General features: G+C 40.4%; 2 protein-coding genes across 20 annotated transcripts in view; one reads left to right on the top strand and one right to left on the bottom strand.

The window, feature by feature from the left end:
• The window catches only part of MYH15 (myosin heavy chain 15), a 139089-nt gene extending 129571 nt beyond the window's left edge, over positions 1-9518 (top strand). The window contains exons 39-40 of the mRNA XM_074370204.1: positions 5764-5859; positions 6798-9518. Of these exons, the coding sequence (XP_074226305.1) occupies positions 5764-5859; positions 6798-7055 (354 nt within the window). The 3' untranslated portion in view covers positions 7056-9518. The remainder of the gene's footprint in view (positions 1-5763; positions 5860-6797) is intronic.
• Positions 9519-13175: 3657 nt separating this feature from the next.
• The window catches only part of HHLA2 (HHLA2 member of B7 family), a 72357-nt gene continuing 64140 nt past the window's right edge, over positions 13176-21392 (bottom strand). For 18 of the 19 annotated variants that reach the window (XM_074363008.1, XM_074362976.1, XM_074362993.1 and 15 more), the window contains 4 exons: positions 19175-19492; positions 16492-16602; positions 14206-14264; positions 13176-13405 (listed from right to left, as the gene is read on the bottom strand). In XM_074363008.1, coding sequence (XP_074219109.1) covers positions 13358-13405; positions 14206-14264; positions 16492-16602; positions 19175-19492 — 536 coding nt within the window. In that variant the 3' untranslated portion in view covers positions 13176-13357. The remainder of the gene's footprint in view (positions 13406-14205; positions 14265-16491; positions 16603-19174; positions 19493-21392) is intronic. The other variant, XM_074362994.1, reaches the window with a different exon arrangement.

Here is a 21392-nt window from a genome sequence, read left to right as displayed (position 1 = left end):
CCTCCAAGCAGGGAATATCTTTCCATTTATTTGTGTCTTCTTCAATTTCTTTCATCAGTGTCTTATAGTTTTTGGTGTACAAGTCTTTCACCCCACCTTGGTTAAAGTTATTTGTAAGTGTTTTATTCTTTTTGATGCAGTTCTAAATAGGATTGTTTTCTTAATTTCTCCTTCTGATAATTCATATTTGTGTACAGAAACACAACTGATTTTTGTATGATTTTTTATCCTGCAAACTTACTGAATTCATTTATTAGTTCCAACAGTTTTTATTGATATCTTTAGGGTTTTCTATATATAATATCATGTCATCTGTAAACGGAGACAGTTTTGCTTCTTTCTTTCCAATATGGATGCTTTTTATCTCTTTTACTTTCCTAATTGCTCTGCCTGGGACTTCCAGTACTACTTTGAATAAAAACAGCAAGAATGAGTATCCTTGTCTTGTTCCTGATCTTAAAGGGAAAGCTTTCAGTTTTTCTTCACTGAGTATTGTGTTAGTCGTGAGTTTGTCATATATGACCTTTATTAGGTTGAGGTATGTTCCCTCTATATCCACTGTTTAGAGGTTTTATCATAAATAAATGTCAAACTTTGTAAAACTTTTTTCTTACATTTTTGAGATGATCTTATGACTTTTACCATTCATTTTGTTAATGTGGTATATCACACTGATTATATTTGCAGATGTTGAACAATCCTTGCATGCCTGAAATAAATCTTACTTGATCGTGGTGTATGATTCTTTTAATGTACTGCTGAATTCAGTTTGCTAATTTTTTTGAGGATTTTTTGGGTTCTATGTTCATCAAGGATATTGGTCTGTAGTTTTCTTTTTTTGTGATGTCCTTCTCCAGGTTTGGTATCATGGTAATGCTGGGCTCATAAAATGAGTTTGGAAGTGTTACCTCCTTTTCTGTTTTTTTGGTAGAGTTTGGAAAGTATTGGTATTCTTTAAATGTTTTATAGAATTCAGTAGTGAAGGTATCTGGTCCTGGACTTTGATTTTTGATGACTTTTGGTCCTGGTATTTGATTACTGATTTAATCTCCTTACTGGTAATCAGTCTGCTCAGATTTTCTATCTCTTCATGATTCAGTTATGGTCAGTTGTATGTTCTAGGAATTTATCCATTTCTTCTAGGTTGTCCAATTTTTTGGTGCATATTTGTTCCTTGTAGTCTCTTATGATCTTTTGTATTTCTGTGGTGTTAGTTATAATGTCTCCTCTTTCATGTCTGATGTTATTTGAATCTTCTCTCTTTTCTTCTTGGTGAGTCTAGTTAAAGTCTTAACAATTTTGTTTATCCTAAAAAAAAAAAAGCTCTTAGTTGATTTGATCTTTTCTATTATCTTTTTAGTCTCAATTTATTTCCACCCTGATCTTTATTATTTCCTTCTGTCTGTTAACTTTGGGTTTCATTTGCTCTTTTTTTTTTCTAGTTCCTTGAGGTGTAAAATTAAGTTGTTTGTTTGAGGTTTTTCTTGTTTCTAAATGTAGGTATTTGTTACTGTGAACCTCCTTCTTAGAACTGCTTTTGCTGCATCTCATAACTTTTCATATGTTGTATTTTCATTTTCATGTGTCTCAAGGTATTTTTTTTAATTTCTTTTTTGATTTTTTTCTTTGACCCATTGGTTGTTCAGGAGCATGTTGTTTAGTCTCCATATATTTGTGAGTTATTCACGGTTTTGGTGTTTTTTTGTTTTTTGCTTTTTTTTTTTGTAATTGACTTCTAGTTTCATACTTTGTGGTCAGAAAAGATATTTGATATGGTTTCAACCCTTTTAAATTGATTAGGAATTGTTTTGTGGCCTAACATATCATGCATCCTGGAGAATGTTTCATGTGTGCTTGAGAATAATGTTTATTCTGTTTTTGAATGAAATGTTCTGCATCTGCCTGTCTGATCTAATGTGTCATTTGAGGCGAAAGTTTTTGTAATGATTTTCTATCTAATATATCTGTTGATGAAAGCAAGGTATTGAAGTTCCCTAGTATTGATTGCAGTTTCTTTCTCCCTTTAGGTCTGATAATATTTGCCTTATAGATTTAGATGCTCCTATGTTGGTGCATAAATATTTATAAATGTTGTATCGTCTTCTTAGATTGACACTTTTATCATTATATAATGACCCTCTTTGTCTTAAAGTCTGTTTTGTCTGATATAAGTATAGCTACCCCACCTTTATTTTAGTTTGGGTTTGCATGTAATATCTTTTTCATTCCCTTCACTTCTTTACTTTCAATCTGTGTGTGCCCTTACATCTGAAATGAGTCTCTTGTAGGCAGCAGATAGATGGGTCTTGTTTTATTTTGTTTTGTTTTAATCCATTCAGCCACTCTATGTTGAGTGGAGGATCTAGTCTATTTACATCTGAAGTAATTATTGATAGGTATGTACTTACTGACAGTTTGTTAATTGTTTTCTGGTTTGTAATTCCTCTGTTCTTTTCTTCTTCTTCTCTTCATATGTGCTTTGTTGATTTTCTGTAGTGGTATGCTAGATGCCTTTCTGTTTATGCTTTGTGTATTCAGGGCTTTGCTTTCTGGTTACCATGAGGCTTATATAAAACAACCTATATGTGTAATAGTCTATTTTAAGTTGATGACAACTGAAGTTTTGTGCATTCTAAAGACCTACATTTTACTCTCCCCTCACATATGTTTTATGTTTTTGATGTCACAATTTACATCTTTGTATCTTGCATATTAACAAAATTTTGTAGTATAGTTATTTTTACTATTTTGGGCTCTTAACCTACCTAGTAGATTTATGTGTCTTATCCACCACCATTACAACAGATTATTCTGAATTTAACCTACATTAATCTTGATCAGTGAGACTTCTACTTTCCCATTACTTATCAGTGCTCTTTTGTTTCAGCTTAAAGTCCCTTAGACATTTTTTGTAAGGCGAGTCTAGTGGTGCTTAACTCCTTCAGCTTTTGCTTATCTGGAAAACTACTTCTCTCTCCTTCAATTCTGAAGGACAGCTTTGCTATTAGAGTATTCTCAGTTGTCAGGTCTTTTTCTTTCAGCGCTTTAAATATACTGTGCCACTTTTTTTCTGGCCTGGAAAGTTTCTGCTGAAAATACGATAACCCTATGAGGTTTCCCTTGTGTATAACGAGTTGTTTTTCTTTTGCTACTTTTAAGATTCTCTCCTTGTCTTTAACTTCTGACTATTTAATATAATGTGTCTTAGTGTGGGTCTCTTTGGGTTCATCTTATTGGGAACTCTCTGGGCTTCCTGGATCTGGATGTGTGTCTCCCTCCCCAGGTTAAGAATGATTAATTTTTCAAATCAGTTTTCTGTCCCTTTCTTTCTCCCTTCTCCTCCTGAGAGCCCCCTATAATGCAAATGTTGGTCCACTTTATGTTGTTCTATAAATCTCTTAGGCTATCTTTACTCATTTTCACTTTTTTTTCCTTTTTGCTACTTTTATGGGTTGAATTGCACAACCCTGTCTAGAAGTTCATCAATCCTTTCTTCTGCCTCATCCAGACTACTGTTGAACCCCTCTATTGGTTTTGTTTTTTTGTTTTTGTTTTTTTAGTTCAGTTATCCTATTCTTCATTTCTGTGATTTTTGACTGGTACTTTCTTATATTTTCTTTCTTTTTGTTGAAATGTTCACTTTATTCATGCATTGTTCTCCTGAGCTTGGTGAGTATGTTCATTATTTTGAACTCTTTATGAGGTAAATCACTTATCTTTATCCTTTTCTGGGGTTTTATCTTGTTCCTTCATTTGAAACATATTCCTCTGTTTCTTCTGTTTCTTCTTCTCCTCCTTCTCCTTACCCTCCTCCTTCTCCTTCATCTTTTTTTTTTTTTACTTTCTGTGTTGGTTTCCATGCATTAGATAAAACAACTAACTCTCCCAGCCTTGAATGAGTAATCTCATGCGGGAGATGGTCATTATTGTTCAACACTACCCTAACTCTCGGTTGTCTCTGAAACCTTTTTGATTGTCTAAGCAGCCTTCTTTGTTCTTCTGGGTCCTAGTAATTGAGGGTGTCCAAGACCTGCCAGTGTCCCAAGGGGAGGATCTCAGTCAGTACCTAGGTGCAGGCAAATTGGAAGCTGGGTCCTCAGGCAGGAGCTTTTAAAATATGCAAATATACCTCTTTCAGAGGAAGACTGGGAGATAGGCATTTCTGTCTGTTTTCTCTCAAACCCTTGGGGTGATAGCCAGTTAAGAACTGTTTCTTTCTTTGCTACTATCCTGTTGAACTTGTGAACACAAGCCCTGCTGGCCACCAGAGAGCAGATATCAAGGGATGTGCCGTCTGGAATTAAGCCACATAAGCCAGTGCACCAGACCCATGCACAAGCTCCTTTCTCAGAGATACTGGTGACCTGGGGTGGAGCAGATGGAGAGCATGAAGATGACACCCACTGGCTTTACCAGGCTTTCCAGTTTGCTGCTTCTGCCTGGGGAGGAGTGGGTAGTAGCCAGTTAAAAACTCTTTGGTGCAGTCTTGTAGGACCTATGAAATTAAGTCCAGCTGGCCACCAGAGCCAAGTCTTCAAAGCGTATCCCCTTGGTGGGAGCCACAAAAACTGGGACACCAAACATTCCTTTCCAAAAGATACCAGGAACTGGAAGTGAGGCAGAGGGAGAGTGTGAAGATGGTGCCCACCAACCTCCCTGGTTACTAGAAAGTATTGTAGTCGGCCCCTTGCTGCTTGATGTGTGTTAAATTAGAAGCCTGCCCCTAGGGCCACAGCTACTAAGATGAGCAAATAGGCCTCTTTCAAGGAAACACTGGGCATTTCTGTCTGCTGCCTCTGTGCTGTGTCCTGGGGGATATTGGTTAAAACCTACTAAGGAGGAAACAAGCAGAAGTGTGGGGAAATGGGAGATGAGGCTGGCTGGAGTGGAGATGGTTTGTGGAGGGCAGTGGAACGTAAGTGGAGAAACCATGAAAGCCACCAGAAATGTTGATACTTGATGGAATAGGTAAGATGGAATCAGGAAAAAAAAATTTTTGAGCAGCAAGGCTTTGTCTTAGTTAAATCATTATCTCGACCATCAGCCAGTTAAGATACTTTCTTCTTCAGGGAAGTTCAGCAGCTCCGAAGTGGAGATACTCTAGTTAAATGGGTGTGGGAAAGGGGGTGGTGACGTGCAGAGCCTTTTTACATGTCTGTCTCCCTCCTCCTTTCCCCTCAGAATACCCAGAGCTGTACAGAGCACAGCTGAGAAACACTTTCTCACTAGGTTTCCTTTCTCCAGCCTAAGCCTGGATTGCAATGGAAGCAATGAGAACACACACAGCAAGGGTCCCCACAGCTTATGGAATTTCCCTCACATCTCTGCTGATGCCCACACCAGAATTCCAAAAAACTTAACCTTTCCTATAGTTCCATTACCTAAAGCCAAGGGTCAACTAGAAAGTTCAAGGGAAAAATTGGTTTGATTGATGGTGCGAGGGTGGGGAGTGGTGCTGAGAAGCCACAGGCAGCTGTGGCTTGGTTGGGATGGGAGGGCTGAAGACTGAATAGAAACTAGTCCATTTTAGCCAAGACTGGGAGTTCTGTGGTGGATCAGGAGAAATGAGGGCCATTGCTCTGAGCTGTGTTTAATATTAATCTCTTAGAACTCGGGATGAGTAGAGAAACCTGGTTTTCAAATCATAACTCTAATATGTGTTTAATAAAGTTTCCTTACCCTCATATCCTCATGTGAGGCTACTCCCAGTGCAGACCGCTGCATCCTTCAAATTACCTTCACATACGTACCTATGCATTGCAGGCAGAGGAAGATAAGAAAAAGATGAGCAGGATGCAGACACAGATGGATAATCTTCAGCTAAAAGTACAAAGTTATAAACAGCAAATCGAGGCAGTGGTAAGTACCTGGGGCAGTTGCAGCCTCGTGCATTTCCTAGCCATTTGTTTTTGATTAATGGAAATATGTGGCCCTGAGCTAGATGAGCAGCTTGTCAGGGAAGACCAGCTCAGCTTAAAGTCTGCTCATTCTCTGGTTTTTCTCAAGCTAGAATTATCAACCATGGTAAAAATGCATGCACTTTTTCCCTCCAGGGAGCCAGAGCTCTCTTCTTTAACCTTGTGGTTACACCCAAACATGTGTATTGCAAGAAATGAGCCAAATAAGAGACAGATATCTTGCAGGGATGCCAAATTTTTGGTTGGGTGGTCACCCTGAGGCTTTCCTCACCCTACAACCTTGGGTGAGCATAAGTGCAATTCACAGTCCTCTTCCTGATGAGCCTGGACTTGACTGTGGACAAACCCACCATCACATGAAATGCAGGTGCCAACCCTGGGTTAGCATCTGTAGTTATGTGGACTGCAACTGATAAGTGCCATATATATTAGCTTTAGCTTATGCCTAATAATAATATATCTTGAAGAGTTTTGAATTGATTGTTTAAATGATTTGGGCTAAAATACTATGTCTAATAATTACCTGTTGATCCTTATAATTGTGAAGACAAGCCCCCTCTACCCAGTAGTTAAGCTGATTAACCACAGTTGTTTGTTTTGTAATGTATCACATAGCAAATCTGTGAAAGCTGGACTACATGCACTTGGTGGAAAGTGCCAACCACATTCTAAATTTCCAGGGAACAGTTATAAAATAGACCTGGTACCTGTTAGGAAGGCCGAATCCATATATATCATACTAAAATATGATATTCCATTCAATAGTCAGAAGCTTAAATCCCTTTCACACAGTTTTCAACTTTCTCATGTCAGAGCAGGAAAAAAATATGACTATGTAGGCTCAAGGGTTTCTCTTTTTTTCATTTTTTATTTTTATAGGAAGCAGAAGCCAGTCAATACCATTCCAAGTACAAGAAGCAGCAACATGAGTTGAATGAAGCTAAGGAAAGGGCAGAGATAGCCGAATCTCAAGTTAATAAACTCAAGCTTAAAGCAAAAGAGTTTGGGAAAAAGGTATGTCAGATATTCAGCTCTGCTCTAATTCTTAAAGCATTTGTGTTTCAGGCTCATGTCATCACCTGGACCAGTGTAACAAGAAATTTCATGTTTCTCTCTTTCAAGGCTTTAAAAAAATAATAATGTTAAAAAAAAAAAAGCTAAAAAAAAAACAGGGTCTGATAAAATCTTCCTATACTTACTAAATTCTACTTGTCCAGGTGGTATGAGGTGCTGAGCATTTGAGTGGGCTGCACATTGTACTTATACTTCTCAAATGCTTAATTCCAGGTTAGTTTGCAGGCTCTGAGCTTCAGGGCCTAGATTCATTTGGGTAGAACAGTCAGGAGACCAGGGAGCAAAGATGATTAAAAGAGCATGGATGTATCTGCTTGAAATTCTAAGTGAACTCTTTCTATGGTAGACAAGTATGTGGCTTTGTATCATATCATACTGAGACCCAGGGGGCCGGGTTTAAAATTGAGGCCATGAAGAACAAATACAAGAGTCCTGCTTTCTAGTTTTCTGCCCTAAAATGGGAAAAGGAACTGTCTACATCTCTGTGGTCCATGAAACTTTAGTTCTGATCCAATAATAGAGGCAGCTGCCCTAATTTTCTTGGCAAAGGGGCACAGTGATAGAGAACACTAAACCGTCGGCTTGGTAGGGTCAGTGTCGTTAGTCGGTTCAGGCTGCCATGACAATACCAGAGACCCGGTGCTTACAAACAGCAAACATTTATTCCTCACCATTCTGGAGCCTGGGAAGTCCAGGATCATGGTGCTGGCAGACTCGGTATCTGGTGAAGGCCACTTCCTCATAGGCAGCCCTCTTCTCCCTGTAACCTCACACGGTAGAAAGCAGGGAGGAAGCTCTCTGGAGTCTTTTCACATAAGGACATTATTAATCCCAGTTATGCAGACTCGACCCTCATGACATAAAGGTCCTACTTCCTAATACCATCACTGGGGAGGGGGACAGGAAGGCGGGGCTAGGATTTCAACATATGAATTTGTCAGGGGTACAAAAATATTCATACTATCACAGTTAGCTTACCCTTAGCTTCTTCACTGAGATTTTCCCCAGAAATGACATCTGGCTCTAGAAGAGAATTAAAGGAGATTGGATACCCTCCTTAGAATGCCTGTAGAGCACTTAGCACAGGCACCACCATTTCATTTTGCTTTTTAAATGAGGTATACTTCTGGTCTTCTTTCTTGTTTATTGTAAATGAATTACTAACAACCCTGCAAGATAATTAGATAGGGTGGCCAATAATAAATATTACCTTACAGGAGGTCAAAAGGAACTCATTTGAAGAAGAGGCTGTAAGTTGGTGATGTTGAATATCTTTGGATCCAAATATGAGAAGTTGGAGTCACTGGCAGACTCTAGGAATTTCTTATTGATGAGCAAAGAGTTGTCTCGGGGATAAAGCCTATCTATCTGGAGAGGTCCAGTTAAGTGGTTTGAACTCTGGCCTCAATTTAAGAAGTATTACAGCATTGGACTGGGGTCTTCTGCCCAGAAGCTGCCCAGCAACCCCCTGCAATAGATTTGTTTAGGGAAGTGCTTCACACGTGCTGCAATTGCACTCAGCTGCAGGAGGTCAAAAGGCCTCCAAAACAGATGTACTGCATTCGACTTTGTCACAGTTATTTCCAACAAAGAATGAAATGAGTGAAGCAGAAATTGCTTCTGAGAGGCCAGAGATGAATAGGAAAATCGTCCTTGGCAGTGCCATGACTAATTGTTTTCCATTCACAGAAGGAAAGCCTGAAAATCTCTCAACCGTCATAAACCAAAGGAAAAGGTTTTCTGCTAGGATTGTGTGTCAGGGCTGTGGAGCAAATTGGTGATGCTGCTACAGCCTTGCCCGCACAGGGTCTTCGGTAGAGGGCGCTGCCTTCACTGGCGATGCGAAGAATGCACAAAATTGAGTGACCCAGCGTGCCCTTGCTGTGAATGCCCGGTGTCTGCTTTCTCTCCTGCAGATAATTGCCTCAATTCCCTGCCCTGCTTTGAAGCTAATGAAGAACTGGCTAAGGCCTGCTGTGTCCTCTGGAAAGCACTGGGCTTGGTTCTGGGCATGTCTTACTGACGGAAGTCACAGGGATCTCACAGACACACTGATAACTGTTTTTCAGGTCCACGAAGAATGAGCAGTCCTCGCTTATGAAGGAGAGTGGCTGGCGAAGCACAAGGCGGGTACTGTTTTATGGCCAGGAACTTAAGTTGCGTGTGAAACATTTTATTTCTTATAGAAGTATAGTTGATTTAAATGTTCTGTTAGTTTCAAGTGTACAACAGTGATGTGATACTTGTAGATTATGACCCATTTAAACTTCTAAAATGTTGGTTATATTCCATGTGTTATACATTATATCCTTGTATCTTATTTTAAAGCTACTGGTTTGAACCTCTTAATCCTCTTCCCCTCCCCTCTCTGGTAACCAATAGTTTGTTCTCTGTATTGATAAATCTTTTTCTGTTTTGTTATATTAATTTGTGAAACAAACATTTAAAAAATGTTTATATTGTGTGAAAAGCAGTTTAAACAGGGTGATTAGAAAAATGTAATAATTAAAGGGAATATTGTTGCTTCCCAGTTTAATGGGGATTTTTTTTTCCTCACATGAAAGATTACATGCAAGAATCTTTTAAATTCTGAAGTTAAAATGAAGAGAAGAGCACAATTTTTTAGTTATACATGAACATATATATATTCATGGTCACATTTTTTTCTCTGTGAGCTACCACAAGGTCTTGTATATATTTCCCTGTGCTATACAGTGTAATCTTGTTTATCTATTCTACATTTTGAAATCCCACCCCCCGCCACCTTGGCAACCACAAGTTTGTATTCTATGTCTATGAGTTTCTGATTTGTATTTGGGTTTTGTTTTTTTTTTTAGAGTCCACATATGAGTGATCTTATATGGTATTTTTCTTTCTCTTTCTGGCTTACTTCACTTAGAATGACATTCTCCAGGAACATCCATGTTGCTGCAAATGGCGTTATGTTGTCAGTTTTTATGGCTGAGTAGTATTCCATTGTATAAATATACCACTTCTTCATCCAGTCACCTGTTGATGGACATTTAGGCTGTTTCCATGTTTTGGCTATTGTAAATAGTGCTGCTATGAACATTGGGGTGCAGGTGTCTTTTTGAAGTAGGGTTCCTTCTGGATATATGCCCAGGAGCAGGATTCCTGGGTCATATGGTAAGTCTATTCCTAGTCTTTTGAGGAATCTCCATACTGTTTTCCACAGTGACTGCACCAAACTGCATTCCCACCAGCAGTGTAGGAGGGTTCCCTTTTCTCCACAGCCTCTCCAGCATTTGTCATTTGTGGATTTTTGAATGATGGCCATTCTGACTGGTGTGAGGTGATACCTCATTGTAGTTTTGATTTGCATTTCTCTGATAATTAATGATATAGAGCATTTTTTCATGTGCCTATTGATCATTTGTATGTCTTCCTTGGAGAATTGTTTGTTTAGGCCTTCTGCCCATTTTTGGATTGGGTTGTTTGTTTTTTTCTTATTAAGTTGTATGAGCTGCTTATATACTCTAGAGATAAGCCTTTGTCGGTTTCATTTGCAAATTTTTTTCCCATTCCATAGGTTGTCTTTTTGTTTTACTTATGGTTTCCTTTGCTGTGCAGAAGCATGTAAGTTTCATTAGGTCCCATTTGTTTATTCTTGCTTTTATTTCTTCTAGGAGAAAAATTTTGAGATGTATGTCAGATAATGTTTTGCCTATATTTTCCTCTAGGAGGTTTATTGTATCTTGTCTTATGTTTAAGTCTTTGATCCATTTTGAGTTTATTTTTGTGTATGGTGTAAGGGAGTGTTCTAGATTCATTGTTTTACATGCTGCTGTCCACTTTTTCCAGCACCATTTGCTGAAGAGACTGTCTTTATTCCATTGTATATTCTTGCCTCCTTTGTCAAAGATGAGTTGACCAAAAGTTTGTGGGTTCATTTCTGGGCTCTCTATTCTGTTCCGTTGGTCTGTATGTCTGTTTTTGTACCAATACCATGCTGTCTTGATGACTGTAGTTGTATAGTATTGTCTGAAGTCTGGGAGAGTTATTCCTCCAGCCTCTTTCTTTTCCTTCAGTAATGCTTTGGCAATTCTAGGTCTTTGATGGTTCCATATAAATTTGATTATGATTTGTTCTAGTTCTGTGAAATATGTCCTGGGTAATTGGATAGGGATAGCATTAAATCTGTAGATTGCCTTGGGCAGTGTGACCATTTTAACAATATTGATTCTTCCAACCCAAGAGCATGGGGTATCTTTCCATTTTTTAAATTTCCTTAATGAGTAATATTCATGGAAGACATGCACTATGGTCCATCAGGACTAGGGCATGTTGGTAAGTGGTTATTACTGAAGTTAGTGAACTCTGCCTGACTCACTTCTACATCCATGCATCTATATTTTTAGCCACTAATGGTGAGAGACAGTAGGCTTTTCTAGGCACTCTATAATGAGGTACATATAATCACAGTAAGGCACTTACCTTGTAGGTAAAACTCTCCTACTTGACACACACATAGGCTGAGTAGTACAGACTTTAAACACTGAAGCAACTTCCCACACAATATGTTCAGTTCAGTGACAGGTTGTATGCTGTCTTTGTATGGTACCAATCTCGCTAAGCTGGAGGAACACTGCCCAGAATTCCTATCTCTGTGTGGTTCTGGATTAAAGTTGGTTACAAGAGAATGCACCAATGTGTGGGCAGAGGTGAAGGAATAGCTGGTTTTTATGCTCATGAGGTCAGTGCACGGCCCTAGGCACTGTGATAGCTGGCAATTACTACCCCAGGCCAAAACAGTGAGCCAGCAGTGAAGGGCCATGGCTCCGAGGACCCACATTCCGTTGGTGTCCTGCTCCAGCCTCACTGAGTCCTGGCCAGGTGCGTGTGCGGCCCTGCGGCAGTGGGCACCAGCTGATTCTACAGGTCACCCACAGCATGCACTCTGGAGGCCCTGAGATGGCACAGGATCCAGTTTGTTCTTACAATTCCAGTTCACGCCCCCCTCCACTTCCAGCTCTCCTTCCTGACCACCGGCACAGCTGACCCACAGCGACGTCAGGCCCAGCACCAGACGCAGAGGGGACAGCCTGGTGGCGACTTCTTCACCAGTGCCCACAACTGTAGAAGGCTGAATCTCCAGAATACATCCTTACTGTCTGTCATCCTCAGCAGTCTGCCTCTCTGATCCAGCCTGTCTCATACAGTGGCTCTAAGATGAACGCAGGGGCTCAGCAGGGTTGAAGGACACAGGCTCCTTCTTGTCTGCCGTCCTCCACTTGCTGGCTTTGGTCTTTAAATTTGTCACCCTCATCACTATAAGAAGACTAGAGCCGTTCTGAGCATCTTCTCATCAAGTGTCCTGTGTCCCTTTCTAAAGTTTTTCTTTACAATGGCATCCTTAATACTTTACAGTTTGTAATGAACACCAGTCACAATGATGGAGCAAATTCTTGAAGTCAGTGAAACTCTGTATAAAGTATGAGATTGTGAAATAAGTCCAGCTGACAAAACTGGACCAGGTGGCATTAACACACAATTTAGGGTTGGTTTTCTTCTGTAAACTGTCGAGCCAAAACCTTGATTGACCAACTCACAAAAAATCCTGGTTAGGCTTTTTCTTCCTTATAAATTGATGATAAAATTAAGGGGAATGGATCATCCAGTCGGCTGAGCTATCCATTCTCTCCTTGCATAAAAATGTATGTGAAAATCTAAATGTATTAGAAAGCTGATAAACAATATGACAACTGAGCCAGAATCAAATTATCTTCATAGCAAGGGTCACTCAGTTATGCAAACCTGGTTGTTGGAAGGTATAACTCAGCCCCAAAGATGTCAGTTCTTGAGTTGTTAGGCCCTTTGCCTTAGACATACTGACAATCTTACTCTTGGGCGGCCCTAAGACTCACCATACTAAATCTTATTGGTTAAACTGATACTAACCATTCATGTAAAACTAGAGTTCAGTACTTAAGCAAATCAATTGCCTTGGCTTCTGGGCCCCGGGTTTTCATCTTTTCACTAAGGACTTTTCTTTTCTGCTCCTACCTCTCATCCATCATTAGCTGAACTGATTTTGTATTATCTCTTAGTGACACATTTCTTCTGCGTTCTTGGTGGAAACCCCACTGTAGCCTCTTGGGCTGATTGCAGCAGAAATGTAAATGAAAGAGATACTTCTTTTCCAAGTTGAATTCTTGGCATCCAGGCATTTATAGTATTGATGCATGTGAATGATTCTTCGGTCTTGAAGAGAGAGCGTAACTATTCTCTTTCCAGTATCACAAGTCTTTGCAAAGGTGGAGTTGTCAGGCCATGACCAGCCATTGCTGGAGTGGCAGTGAAGAAAGGGGAGGTGAGGTCACTGGATATTAAAGATGTTTGTGCTGTCAACTCCTGTCTCCATTTCCTCTACTGGCTGGATAGCCTGAAAGAGCCTAGAACCAAGAAAAATGGGTTCTAAATGGCTGTTGTTCATGTCACAATAACCATTTTTAAGTATTTAATTCTGGAATTGTTTTCTTTTGGTTTTTGGGAGTGGGCAGCTTGAAGCTATTATTTGCATCTGTAATCAGAGATCCATAAGACAGGCATAAAATAAGTAGTTATGGAGTCTGGGTCCCATCAGTCAATTTTAATTTCCCTGCTAAATGTTCCTGAGATTTTAACAAGTAGAAAAACCAGTTCACCCCATTCTTTGCTGTTATAGACATTCTGATTAACGGAACTTATAAATAATAAAAGGTATGCAGCCAAAAGGAAGTATGCAATTAAGTAATAATTTGTAAGTTCTCAAGGGACCTAGAAGTGGCTGGAAAAGCGTGGAAGGTCAGAATATGGGTCTGGGCAGAAACTATAGTCTGCTTTTCTCTACTTATCTGTCCGTATTTGTTTCCACTCCTGTCCAATCCCACGTTTCTGTCAGAAGCTTGAGTGCACTGGTGCATAGTGCCATTGAGATCTTCTCTACAAATACCAGTAGGAGATGAGAGGAGCAACCACTGACTTACGCAAGTAGAGCCTGTTTAATTACGGACATTGGGAAAAGCCTAATTGTATGTTTTCCCTGTTCTATTATCCTGCAATCCCTGCTGCCTTTTTTTTTTCTCTATAAAATTCCTACATGATAATGTGTGAATCAGTCAAAATTTCAATTACCTTTGTGCAGTAGATTTCTTATACTAAAAGTGGTCTGATAAAGGATACTAAAAGTGGTCTGATAAAGGAAATGCCTTACCATGTTTTCTTCTGCAGTCCTAGCAGTGCCAGCTCCCTGATCAGTAGACACAGAACATCCTTCAACAGGAAAATAGAGAATTAAAAAAAAAAATCTCTTTGCCAACACCCGGTTCTGCCTTACCCCCACTTCAGTATAATTATGCTATTAGAATCACCTTAGTTACTCCCCTTTGCATCTTTTTTCCAATAAACAGCATTAAAATGCACTTAATGTAGAAATACCTCATCAGAAACAAAAGTAATAAATTCTGATGGCTGACTCAGGCGCTCCAAAGCAGGGGAAAAGGCAATTCAACCACCCCAGGAATTCCTGGCTCTTTAGGAGTGTGGGACTGATTCCACCCAACTGTAAACAATGGAAAATAGCCAAGGAGGTGATGGATAAGGAAAAGGGGGCATAATGTCATTTCTCAAGGAAGGCCTTCCTTCTGGGCCTTGCTAAAACCTGGGATAATTTATACCTTTCCTAGACTAAGGGCATTTTAAAAGAGAGTAATAGAAAAAGGAATTTACAAAGAAAACAGATAAGCCATGGTCATAGGAAACTACAGCCAGAGGCCTGGAGCTTTTGTGGCTTTTAGTGTAACAGCTTGAAATATATTTTCAGACCATCTAAGTACAGAACTATATAAACATTTCTTTTAAGTGGCTAATATTGTTTTTGCTCATATTTACTGACTGCTCCAGAGTCAGAATCCATCTTGCTCTCTGCCGTGGGAAGCTGGCCTGGATGGGTTCCATCTGCAGGCCGTTTCTCTTCCCTCTGGTTTCCAGTTGGGGCAGAGATCAGAGGCAGGGAAGGGCAAACGCAGGTATTTATTCTCCTAGTTCCTTCCCTGTAAGGTCACCTTAGGCTGGCTGTGTCCTTTGAGTGAAGGCTGCCCTCCTTACAACGCAGCTGGTTTTCCATAACTCTTCTTCTTGTTCCTTCAAGTTTAGTTTTCTCAAATCAGCTGTCCCCAGCTCTGGGGGAACACACAATCTTCTGTGCTCCTTTTGTCCAGTTTTGACTGTGCCAGGTGTTCTGTGCTGGGACTTCACAGACTCACACTTCCAGGATAGAAACTAAACTGTCATTCTTGAGCAGGAGGTAGGGCCCCTCTCTCCTGTGATTTGAACCTAATCCAATCACAAGTAGTAGTATACCGGGATTTGCACGGGAGGGGCAAACTAGACTATCTGCAACCACCCACCTTTTTCTGCCTCTTGCCAGCCAAGGGACAGGAGCAACAAGTAAGGGGACTAGCTTGTCTATTAGTATGAGAATCACGGGGCCACAGCTGGCAAAACACTCGCTCACTATCACCCTTAAAATCCTACCTTCAGTAATGATGTCTGTTATGATCACATAACCCTACCTGTAGCAGGGGCAGTAGGCAAATACCAATCAGAGGAAGGGACACTGGGTCTATCTCAACCTCCTGGGACACTCAGAGCTTTCTCGGAGAGATTATGAAATAAGGGAGAGCTTCTGAGGACCTACATCTGCCACTAGTCAGCTCGGTGGGGATTAAGTCTGTTTCACATGCTTACTTAGAATTTGAGTTAACTTCTTGGATTCTAGTTTCCTGATCTGGAAAATATGGAAATAAGTAAATGTTTGTGGCAGAAAATTTAGAAAAAGTTTAAAAAAAATTTACAAAGTTTAAAATAAAATGGCCCATAAAGGACAACAATGTTGTTTTGAGCAGTAGCAACTATACACAAAACTCCAAGAAAGAGAACACAGAGCCCAGCGACTTAAGGAAGTCCAGACATAATCAAAGTACCTAGGCAGGTGTGTGGCGGAGAGGGGGCAGCCTCTGTACAAAGGCAACCATTTTCTAAAGTTTTGGCTGATTACTTTCCAGCTATTTTTCAATGCAAGATAATTCAGATCATCCTGTGTATTATTTTACTGCCAGATCTAAAATTTCTCTCTTTAGTAAAAAAACAAATAAAACAACTTAAATAACATGTGATTTTCAATTCATTTACTCAATCCCTTGTTTTTTATTAAAATAGAAAAACTGGCAGTAATGGCAGCATGATGCAGTGGATGTGCTTGCATACAGCTTGGTGTGTCTCTGACCATCTAACTCAGGATAATTTCCTAGAAGTAACAGTTAGGTGGAAATGTAGGAGCCTTTTAAAGAATTTCTGAGAAATTTTACAAACGACTCTTCAGAAAATTCAGATCTATTTACACACCTCGCCGCAGTGCAGGTGTGCAGCTGCGGGTCATCTTTGATACACCTCTACCCGAACACCCAGGCACAAGCCCTAGTCCTCCATGAGATATTACCTGTGCAGAAACAGATGTATCTTAACTTCACAGCTAGAATTACTGCTGAAGTCAGCAAAACCACTGCCACAGTCAGAACAATTATCCTGACAACTCTTCCTTGGCTTATGTCTAAATAAAACAAATAACAAGTCTATAAGCTGGAAGAAAACTTACCAGAAAATAAAAGACAATGTATAGGTGGGTGGGTAGAGTATGTTTACTGTTTTTAAAAGTAGCTATTTCTGTATTCTGGGTGGGAGGCAGATTTCATGTTAGTGAAAGGACTTTTCCTAATGAAAATACCCATTAAAGATATGGCCAACAGTCCTATCTTGACCAGAGTGTTCTTCATGAGCGTAAATAATACCTCCCAGTCTCAATGTCTCTATTGTGGGAAACCTGCAAAACCTGTAATATTAGCCAGTTTGGGGCATAGTGGGGATGAGAGTTAGGAGAGGCAGTGATTTTTCTATGCATTTTAAGTTTCTACTATTTTATATTGTGGTAAGAGAATGAGCACATTTTTCAAAGAACTAATTACTACAAACCAGCCTCAGCCTAGTGTTTTCCTTGGGGGAGTGAAGGGAGGGTGTAGTGCACCCTTGGCTTGGAGAAGACAGGATCCTAGAGGAATAGAGGTAAGAAGTGCAGAGGTGATGAGACCTGAGTAGAAGCCATGGTCTTGAGTAAAAGCTGACAGGTGACCACCTGGATAACAGTGCCTGGAGCTCCTCAGGAATAACTGGAGGAGTCCAAACTTTTTCTAGCATCTTGTTTGGAACTAGAATTGCTATAATTAGTATTAAGGGAAGTGGGGAACCCAGAAGGCAGAAACTTGGAGACCTTGAGTGACCAAAGCCTGAGCCTGCTAATCTTGTGATCCACGCTCTACCAAAGAGTAAGGAGCAAGCATTAGAACACAGAGGTCAAATTCAGGGGAAAACTATTTATGGCTCTTCTTTAAAATGAATGGCTTTGTATGACAGATGTCACTTATCATGAATATAACTTTACTTAATGTTTTACAGCCAATAAAACATTAATCTCCCCACATTTTTGTCATTCTGAAATTCTATACCCATTGTAAAGAAGGAGCAATTAAGTAGAAATATTGACTTTCTAAAGTGTTTTCATATGTGTATTTTTCCTCCTGAAGAAAATTCTGCCGTGACTAGCTTCTTACTTTATCCATGACCCTCAGTTCCCACATTTGTAAAGAGATTTATCCAAGATCATATGCTGATTCAGCATCAAAATTTGGCGAGAATTTTTTAATTTCACTCAATCCAGTGAAGCCTTTATAGAGAAGATCTAGACTCTAGGAGTCATGACCCCCACCATCTGGGTGTCCTTTTCCAATACTGTAGTATCCCCTGGGCAAGGCAGCAAGCAGAAAATTGCAACTGAGAATAGTACACCAAGTTTCCTTGAAAGACTGATGTCTAGGGTACCAGGACTATTTGTCCTATCTCCTGCCCTGATGGGTTGCTCCTGCTACAGACCTCTTCCTTGGGGGGAAATGTGGGCAATCCCTCCTCTAGTCTCAACTGGCCAGTGTTCAGGACGAGATGTTCTGAAAAGCTTTTCTTTGACAGGGATGGAATGGTCCTGATGCTTCACTTTGTAGAAACTGAAAATTAGATCTCTAGTGAGAAAGACAGGCCATATGTGGTCTTCAGATCATTTCTTCCTGATTATTTTTCTAAACTCCAAAATGAATGCAATGTTCAAAAAAATAGAATTAAAGCTTTTTACATAAAACTGACACTTCTATTTTGAAGAAAAAGAGGAGATTCAACTGCATCTGTTTTCACCCCCTAAAAGCAGCAGCTCTACAAAGGGAGTGCTATCAGTGTCTAGAAGCTTCTGTCTATCTGAAGACTCCTTGACCTTAGAACAACTCCATATTCTTATCTCCAAATCTCACTACATAGCATCTCCAACCCTCCAAATCTGTTATTTCTCCTAATTTGCATAACTAGAATGATAAAAATATTTCTAAAACATATGTTCCGCTTACTCATATCTTTAATGAAGAATAGAAAGAGAGGTGCCATGGTGTCCCACAATGTCAAGTTGCCAGCTTCAGGATAAAGGTGATCAACCCACTTAGAAAGTCAACTTCATGAGCACACACTCCATGACTCTATGGACACTAGACTAGAAATATTTTAAGTTACGAATTTTGGCAGTTAGCTATCAGTAGAGGTGAAAAATGAGCTGAATCAGACATGCACTAAGTGTTTCAAATGTCCTTGGTGACTCTTCCCACCAAGGTCCCAGACTTGCTTCCCCAGCTTCCAGCAGAGCCCCAGTTCTAACTTCCTACTGGGCCTGCACATCCCCGGCTCCTGCAGCCCCAGCCCCAGAGGCACACCAGGCACAGTGGTAAGCTGGAGTGGAAGACACTCAGCCCGCACTGTCACAAAACGTGTAGGTTCCCTCTTCATTTCTAAAGCTCCGAAGCCCTAAAAAGGAAATCTTCTGGGAGTAGTTTCTTCTTTTTCTTTAATGCAGGACTTCTGTACAGTTAAAGAAAGGAGGTTGTCTACCATCTTGACCAGAAGTAGCCTTGGAGATAGTATTTTCAGAAATACTAATCACAAGTATTCTTTAAATGCCAACCTGATTTTCCTGTTTGATGTTCACAATCTCTCCTGCTATGCCTGAAACCTGTCATCCAGCCTTCCTTGTAACTTACCTACATGCAGTGTTTGGACGGTGAGTAAAGTATATCTGCTTGAAGAAATATTGCATAAGTACTCCCCACTGTCTGAAGGACTAAGATCCTTCAAAGTCAAAGAGAAGTCATGCTGGTTTATTAGCAGTTTGTTCCGTGAAAGTCGGGGTTCATTGATAACTGTTTTTTGCGAGGAGTTCAGAAAGTAAGCCAGGACGGAGGAAGTCCCACTTTCCACTCTGGACCAAGTGACTGTGAAGTCTTGACTTGGTAGGAAAGAACTGTTTGCAGGTTCACATGAGAGTAAAACGTTCTCACTGTGTGTTTTACAAAGGCCATCTAACAACAGGAGAGAAAAGTAAACATCAATGAAAACAAATTTTCACATTTTCACTTAGAAATATCTTTGAAAATACCCTTTGGAAAGCAATTAGATATTTGTGCTGTGGGGTTTCTTAAGAGCTTTACTACAATTTTGAAGTCTCCCACCAAAGTTAAGTCTAGGCTTCACGAAGGCCTAAGCCTGGGCCAACTATGGAGGTGACACACCCGGGTTTTTAGCTCCTACAACCTGACAGTGATCACTCAGTCTTTTTACCTCTGTGTTCTGTGGGCCCCTTGAATGCTGATGTTCCCTATGACTGCCTTCTTGTCATGCTGTCTACTCCTTAGTGGCCTCTGCTCCTTTCATGGTCTCAACCACTTCTTAATCTCTCTTTCTGGACAAAGTCTCTTCCCCTGCACATAAGAAATCTATTTGCAGCTGTGTGCAGGCAATCACCCACTGGGTTGTAGAGCAGGGACTCTCTGCGGGGTACTCTTAGCTTGCCCCTCCAGAGCGAGCTCCCTCCTGTCCTTCCTGTGCTGGAGTTCTGTCAGCTGACCTCTAGGGACTACCATGAATTGTCCTCCCTGGTTCTAGACTCACCTAATTTGCGGTCCACCTGCAAGAGAGTGATGCCAAAGCAAGCCATCTAGAATGCCAGCTCCATTCTCTCTGAGGCTTCATAGCCTCCTCTGGCTCCACACTCCCTCCAGGACCTGCTCCAGCTCCTCAGCAAGATGAAGTCCTTTGATCTGATGTTTGCCTCCCTCTCCAGGCTTATCTCCTGATACTTCAGTTTCACCCTCAACCACTTACACTTCTACAAATCCAGGCAGTATTTATTTACTCCTTTGTGCTTTTGTGCATAGTATGTTTTTCACCTGGAATATCTGTGGTCTCCTGGAATTCCCTACTACTCTTAAAATTCTGCCCTTGTGCAACTTCCTTAAGCATATATTCTGTAACAACCTGATCCACAGTGAACAGAATTAATCACTCCCTTTGTTTGCTACCTTCCTGGTTTAGTTGTATTTTTACATGTTTGTACTATATGCTGTGGATCCAGAAGTAAGAGTTCAGTCTTAAGTTCAAAGTCTGAGCATGACAAAGCTTGGCACATAATAGATCCTTGACAAAACAAAATAGCACTGAGTCTAAGGACTCAGGATAGAACTTAGAACTTCAGGGTACTCAATTCTGAATAAACATGAGAAGATATGATGGTCCAAAGAAAATATTTACAATTTAATATTAACAATTAACACCTGCAACACTTCCCCTAGTTTTCATTGCAGCCCAGCTGAAGAAAAGTGAACAATGGCTTGCCCATGCCTTTAACACTGAAATCATATAAAGGTGGTGACATACTCATAATTTTAGTGTCCTCTTGGTAAATATTTTGAGAATGTGAAACTCAGGGGTAGAGGCAGGATCAAGCTGGTAGAGTAAGAAGACCCTGAGCTCACCTCCTCCCATGGCACACCAAAACTACAACTATGCATAGGGCAACTCTTGCTGAGAGTACCCTTTGAAGAACAGCAGAACGGCTCATATACATCTAAAGATATAAAGAAAAAATCACGCTGAGGTGGGAAGGAGGCGGAGAGAAATGATCTCATCAGGACTCACCCACGAGGGTGGTGCAGAAGAGAAGGCAAATATCAAAAACTGAGAGATCCTCCCTAAGGAGGAAGGGGTATGAGCCCCACACTGGGAACCCCAAACCTGTGGTCTGGCACTGAGAAGATGAGCCCCCTTAACTGGTTTGAAAACCAGTGGGGTTTACAGCTAGGAGAACCAGAAATCTATTGGCACCTGAGACTCCTCTGTTCAAGGACAGGTATACAAACTTACTCACTTCTACTCCCAGTGCAGAGGAAGAAGACTGAAGAGTGACTGGTGGGTGCTCTAGCC

Source organism: Camelus bactrianus, chromosome 1 (genome assembly GCF_048773025.1).
Source record: "Camelus bactrianus isolate YW-2024 breed Bactrian camel chromosome 1, ASM4877302v1, whole genome shotgun sequence".
Classification (NCBI taxonomy): domain Eukaryota; kingdom Metazoa; phylum Chordata; class Mammalia; order Artiodactyla; family Camelidae; genus Camelus; species Camelus bactrianus.
Note: the sequence above shows the minus strand (reverse complement) of the source record. Positions and strands in the feature narration are given on the sequence as shown.